The sequence below is a fragment of the Micropterus salmoides genome, unplaced genomic scaffold (genome assembly GCF_014851395.1).
Source record: "Micropterus salmoides isolate LMB-PRFRI ecotype aquatic unplaced genomic scaffold, ASM1485139v1 Ms_hic_scaffold_18, whole genome shotgun sequence".
NCBI classification, from domain to species: domain Eukaryota; kingdom Metazoa; phylum Chordata; class Actinopteri; order Centrarchiformes; family Centrarchidae; genus Micropterus; species Micropterus salmoides.
The window spans coordinates 16,929,709-16,936,345 of NW_024040928.1; the positions used below are offsets into that span (position 1 = coordinate 16,929,709).

At 39.5% G+C, this 6,637-nt stretch overlaps 1 protein-coding gene across 2 annotated transcripts; it reads right to left on the reverse strand.

Moving 5' to 3' along the window:
• Positions 1-2,632: 2,632 nt before the first annotated feature.
• On the reverse strand, positions 2,633-6,093 carry stx11b.1 (syntaxin 11b, tandem duplicate 1). Of its 2 annotated transcripts, XM_038727092.1 has the most exons (3): positions 5,767-6,093; positions 4,656-4,688; positions 2,633-4,555 (listed from the first exon to the last, which is right to left on the reverse strand). In XM_038727092.1, exon 3 carries the CDS (start codon positions 4,546-4,548, stop codon positions 3,649-3,651), a length of 900 nt encoding a protein of 299 aa, XP_038583020.1. In that variant the 5' UTR covers positions 4,549-4,555; positions 4,656-4,688; positions 5,767-6,093; the 3' UTR covers positions 2,633-3,648. The 2 variants fall into 2 exon arrangements, with proteins under 2 accessions (XP_038583020.1, XP_038583021.1); XM_038727093.1 differs by lacking the exon at positions 4,656-4,688 and having other exon boundaries at positions 5,767-6,092.
• Positions 6,094-6,637: the final 544 nt, after the last annotated feature.

The window sequence follows — 6,637 nt, forward strand, 5'->3', positions numbered from 1 at the left end:
TCTGCCACCGATTCTTACATACGTACATACGAAGAAAAATCAATTTTGTCATAGCAGTAAAAAAATCATGAAACTATTTTAAAAGCTTTCACAATGTATGTTAAAACAATTAAATGTCTTATTCCTAGTAGTCACTGAATCAGTCCCATCTTTAAGCTGCTTGGGGAGTGTAGCACTAATTAAGTCCCTTCAATTATCCACATGTGCCTCTGCCACACATTTTACAAAGTATCAATTAAACGTGTCTTACCTCTTGTGACTGGCCCCCACAAAATCAGAGCGGAAGTAAACCCCTTCAACGTGTCTCATGCTGATTTCTTTGGTGCAGTGGGTTTGGGAAACGCATCTTTCATTCGAATGAAGGAAGTTGTCTGTCGGCTGTGTGTTCAGTGTGTGAGAGAGACTCACTGAAACACACAATAGGCTTCTTCCTTATAGGGAGATGCTTTTTGGTTGTCAGAAAGCAGGAGACTGGGTCGATTAAGTCAGGCAGCATTCTTGTCAGGTAGGCTAATGCATCCAGTAGGCTACAAGTGTTCATGGAAATTATTATTACTATTGGACGTTGCACCACTAAAGAAATGCAGCTCTTATATGTAGGCTATGTAAAGTGATGATATCTTAACAGTGTAACATCCAGCGGAAGTAGCCTAAACAATACAAGCACCAGAATTTGCTAGAAGACGCCATTGTATAAAGTGCCGCTAATTATTTAAATTGTCATTAACTCTTGCAAAACATGTGGGAAAAACTTCAGAACTATCAGTCACTTTAATCTCCACATTAGAACCTACACAGGTGAAAAGCCGTATTCTTGCAAAACATGTGGGAAGAGATTCTGTGAAGCATTGGACACACGCACAAGAGCAGCTCGAGTGTATTCAGAGAGTCTGAACAAAGAAAAAGATAAAGAACATTTATTGCAGAGTCTAGGTAGGAACATCAGTAACTCTAGCAAGCTCCTTTCTCAGCTTTATACACAAATGTCCCTACTACGAGAGGTTACAGAATATCATATCCGCCAATAAGATATTGCAAGAAAAAATAATGGTAATAATTTTGCTCTTACATTATTGTTTTATATAACCATATAAGAAGTCCTATTAAATGTGAACTGCCTCCTACAAAGCTATTTGTATACAGCTCCTCTCATGTGTCTATGTATGACATAAACTATGTAACTAGTTTATGCATGACATAAAATAGTCTAGCATATTTGGGCAAGTATGCTTTTGTATAGCCTACTTATAATAATTCCATATCAACATGTATTATCTTTAAGTTGCCATGTTTGTACATGTCACCTAATTAAGTTGGATGGACCTGAAGGTCCTTTCCATCCATCCATCCATCCATCGTCAACCACTTATCCTGCGTACAGGGTGAAGGTCCTTTCCACTTATAATTATTATTATTTCATTAGTAATTTAGTAACAATGTATTCAACTGAGTGTCTGAGAGAGTTTGTCAATGAGCGACTAAATGCTGCTGCTGAAGAGTTTTTAAAAAAAACTATCATCGTGTACGAGGAAGAGATCGATCATCAGCGCAGACTGCTAGATTTCATTTGGAAACCCAAAATAAAGTTACACCCGATAGGTGTGTTGAACTTCATTATTTTAGTAACAAAACAGAGAAATGGACATATCCAATATGACAACGCTGGAGTTAGCTTAGGTGGGCAAAAACAAAAGTGTGCATTTATAATTTTGTTCAGTTAGTTCACTCTACATGGACAGCAATCTAACGGTTATAACCATATTACAAATTACATGTTTGCAAAACATGTATGTGCAAAACGTGATTTAGCACAGATCAAAGTTCTGTATACTTCTTTGTGTCCCCTGTAAACTTTATTTCCCTTTTTGCAATAGAGATATAAAGAGGAATAAAGATTCTGATTTTTCTGACAAACCAGTGATTACCACTGCTACTACTAACGTTACTTGTTCTTGTTGGCTCATTCTAAGGTAATAAAAACATAATGGTTAATTATATAAGGTCTTTATACACCACTGAAAACATAATTCTGTATATTATCTTGCATCTCTGTCAATAGATCCTCCTAAATATTACACACTGAACCTTTAAACAATCTGATTACTTCTTTCACCACAGCCTATTTGTTTATTTTGGCAAAACTATTATCTGGAAAGTAACAAAAAAGACTTTTGTGAGTTAAAAGCAGTTGATGAGACAAGAGTATGAGATACATTTCCTTGTGGAATGAAGTGAGATAAATAGAATATATAATGAGATAGAATATTGCCATAAGTTGTAACTGGAAATGAAAAGCTGCCGCACTTCCACTATCTGAACAATACAAGCCCCAGCATTAGACTCATTTGTGGGTGTGTGTTTCTGGGTGGCCATTAGGATGTGGGAACCCTGGAGGATCCAGGAGACCCATAGCTGGACAGAATACCTGGCATATACCAGAGGTTATAGGCATTAATTGTCTAGCTGTTATTGAGCTATTGTGAGCTAACATTTTCTGCACTGCCCCTGGTGTGTCGGAGATCTTGAATAAAGAAAATGTATTCATGTAAACCAGCTACGAAATCTTAACATGTCTTATTTTCATGTGTTGATGTGGATTTCAGGTGAAACAAGAATAAACCCAGACTCTGGCTGATTTTAATATAACTCTTTATGTAATATACATCATACACCACAGAAGAAAGGCAGACAACATAATCAGGTATTATCATACATATCAGTCATAAAATATCAGTGAAAAGTAAAAGATTAGTGTACATCAGATTACATTCACTCTGTGATCCCTAACATTGAGACTGACAATAAATCTATTAAAGCTGTTGTCACTCCTCAGTTACTGGTGCCATCAAAAGAGAAAACAATCTGGCATTTTAAAAGTGTTGTGCAATGTATTTAGCACAAAATGGCTAGTTACTATCAACCAAAGAATTCTAACATACACACAGGAAAGCAGAACAGATTCACAATCTAATCAAGGACAACTAAACTGTGCAATTTCTAAAATATTTCTTTCAGCCTTACATCTAGGACATCCATTTTAGTGAATTGACATGTAGGGACAAATATGGATGGCACTCAAAAATAACTTTGGGTAATATTTTCTGCATTTCTTAAGGGTTCACTATTAGTGGAATTTACTGTATCGGGCACCCTTGTGTCAGGCAGCAGGCCCAGCACAAACATAACTCACCTTTCTGCAATTTTCTGAAAATGACAAACTATTTGGTAAATCCCTCTCATGTGGAAATTCAGCAGGCTATGAAAACAAATATTTCCAAAAAGTATTTGTTTCCGGTCTGCATCACACCTCAGTCATGGGGGGGGGGGGGTCATTCTGATATGAGATACCCGTCTCAAACCTTTCATCCAAACATTACAGACGTCAGTGGAGTACTTTAATACAGTTTAAAAATATTTCACCCAAGAATTTTTGTCTCTCAATCTAGACATAATAGTTTAGCCTTTCCATTACTAACTCCATTTTACTTCCTGGGGAAAATTTTATTATGCAATAGCTGTACAGGCCATGTTGATAAATGCTTTGTGACAACAGGATGAGCGTATTGAAACGTGAAGAAAACTTCCTTAAGATTTCCCCTCCTCTTTGCATATTGTGCCATCCCCTCTACCCATCTCTGCGCTTGACACTCAGTCTTGGTAGCATGGGAAACAGCTGCAAAACATTTTTTTAAAGGGGTTGTTCTTGTCATGACGTTTAGCCCTGTTGAGTTTGACGAGGACTTCCTGTATGCACTCGTCAGTTTTCTGAACGTTGGTTTGGATGGAGGTCAGCATGGGGCCCTGCTCCTCCACCAGTAGGGCGATGTCCAGGAAAATCTCATGGATGCCATTGATACGGGTCTCCAGGTCCACCAGCTCTTGATGGCGTTTCTCAATCTGGGACAGAGCCGATCGAGCAGTTTTACCTTCAACCACAATGTTGTCATTAAAGATGTTCCACTGGCCTGTCTCAATCATCTCCTCCACCTCCTCTCCTGTCACCTCACGTCCCACTATCTCCATTTGCCTCTGGATCTGGGCTTTACAGTTCTGCCGATGACTCATCTCCGCCTCATTATAGTCAAACATGGCATCGCGGAGACCATTGCTGAGGCAAGCATACTGAGTTCTGGCGATACGTGTGATGGCGGAATTTGAGCCGTGTGCTTCCTCTAGCTTGTGGGAGGTGTCGTCCATTTCCCGCAGTCGTGCCAGCACACCCTCAGCCCGAGCCTTTATATCAGCACCAATGGTGTTAGAGTCCCTTTTGATAGTGCTCATGGTGGTGATGCCCTGGAGCATGCGAGAGTTCTGCTCACGGAGCCTTTTAACCTCCAGGCGGATGAGCTGGATCTCTCTGTGGATATCTTGTGACTGGGAAAAGACCTCCTCCAAAGCAGGGCTGTTGTCAAACACTACTGCTTCGTGGGGCAACTCCTCTTCCAGGTCCACGTTGCTGAAGGAGTCGGAGACAGTGGACTCTGCGTACTCCATCTGTTCCACATGTCCATTGGACATTTCCTGCAGGTGGCTCAGTCTGTCCCTCATGGTTGGGCTGGAGAACAAGCAAAGGTTACAGATGGAAAAAAGATGATTTTGAGGTAAGAAATAAAGATGATTTTCTCTGTCTGGTGATCTTTCCTCTTCTAACTCACATTGGTAAAGATGGCTCAGTAATGAAGGCTGATCTGAAAGAGCAAAGAGCCACAACAAATCTTTAAGATTTACAGAACTTAGAATCTAACTTTTTAGAATCTGGCTTGATAAAGAAAAATGTGAAACAGACACAAATTGCATTCAAGAACACAGAAAACACTTTAACAACAAGTTAAAACACACCCAGTGTCACATTTAAGCTGTCATGCCTGTTCAAAAGCCTTTTCCGTCTTCCTTCACCAGTAACCCACACAGCACTGGCCTAACAGGTTCTCCAAAGAACAGTCAATGGTGGTGCTCCTCACTAAACTTGTTCTTTTGACTTGTCACCTCTCTGACTTCTTTGTCCAGACATTCATTGTGACTTTTAATCCATCTGAAGCATCAGCAGATACTGTCCATCAGATACAGAAATATCTTCTATCTCAAGTTTGAAGTTTCCAATGTGAAATAAGGAGGCCAGTGACATTTTCAGAAGGCCAAAAGTTCCTGATGTTGTCTTTTTTACTATTTTCAGTTAGAAACAATAGCATTTATGTGTGATCAAACAACTTAAATGATTCCATATTAAACTGAAATCCTGTGGGTAAGATATTTAAAAGTATGAATAATAAAATTAATATTAACTCAAAGGCTCCTTGGTCATCATGTTGGAAATCATTATTCTAGACTGTTACAATACTTAACTCTGTACTCCTGAAAAACACTCTTCCTTTTATAGTATTATTCAGATGATCTGCAACTCTCAGTATAAATATTTTCAAGGTAAATAGTTACAGGATACAAAGGCATGTTGTTGGTATAAAGAACAAGGCTTTGAGGTACAAATGGTAAACAACATCAAATCTATGTACATTTATGTTGAAGATATTTTAGAATAAATCATTAATATAGGTTGCATTTTTAAAAAAAACATAGCTATTTGATTTTGTAGGCCATAAAGCCCACAGTAATGTTGTTTACCCTACTGAGTAGCTTTCACCACGTAAATATCAAAACATTTTATGATAGATCCATAGCCTACACATCGGGTATACAGGTTGAAGTTTCCTTTAAAATCAAAGGCTTGCTGGAATAAAGTTTCATGCAGTTTTAAAGGTAAACCCTTACCCGTTTTGATTTGATCTCAGCAGACATCAAACGTTATCCTTTATTGTAAGGAGGCCGTGGTGCCTCAGTACCATCCCACAGTCGACTACTGCTGTGAGTTGAAACACCTGGCCTTAACTGCGTAATGCAGCTATATTTGGTGCCAAAACTGGTATTCATCAGCGGTTTTGCTTGGGTGACTGATTGCGCCACGCCATGCGGCTGTAATGATGTGACTTCAGGAATGAAGCCCGGTCGGTTTGGCCTTTGCAGTGACGCTGCAACTCAAGAGCGTCAATTGGACGGGACGAGGTGTGGGGCAGCTGGTGTGTTTAAACCAAGTGAGTGCCAATATGAACTTCTTCAAAATTCTCCTGGTTAGAATAAAGTAGGATTGTTAGGGAAGCCCATGACGAGTGTTTTTGACGGGGGTCTCTAAAGATTTATCATATTGGAGACACCTGACAATCACCAACCACTGCGCATTTGTGCTGTGAACTGCAGTTTTTCTGCAATTTATTTGTGACGGCAGCCAAGCCCGTTCTCAGGTGTGAAGATTTTCCAGCCACGCCCAAATGACTTCCACAAGTATTCGCTTGTGTGTGTGTGTGTGTGTGTGAGTGTGAGTGTGAGTGAGAGAGAGAGTGTGAGTGTGAGAGAGAGAGAGAGAGAGAGACTTTATTTCTTCTTTCATTGTTGTCACCAACAGTGACACGAAATATGCGCGCTTGCCCTGAATCATATGTTAGCCTACATCTCGTTTATCTAGAAGTTGTATTTTCCCTAGATGGCCACTGAGGTTGGACGATAAAAAAAAATATTCGCACTCCGATTGTGTGAGCTGTGTGATTTGGGTGAAGTGGGAAGTGAATAATATTTTTAGGAATTATAG

Coding starts and splice junctions, on each gene's coding strand:
- stx11b.1 (XM_038727092.1), bottom strand. CDS start 4,548: ATGAGGGACAGACTGAGCCACCTGCAGGAAATGTCCAATGGACATGTG.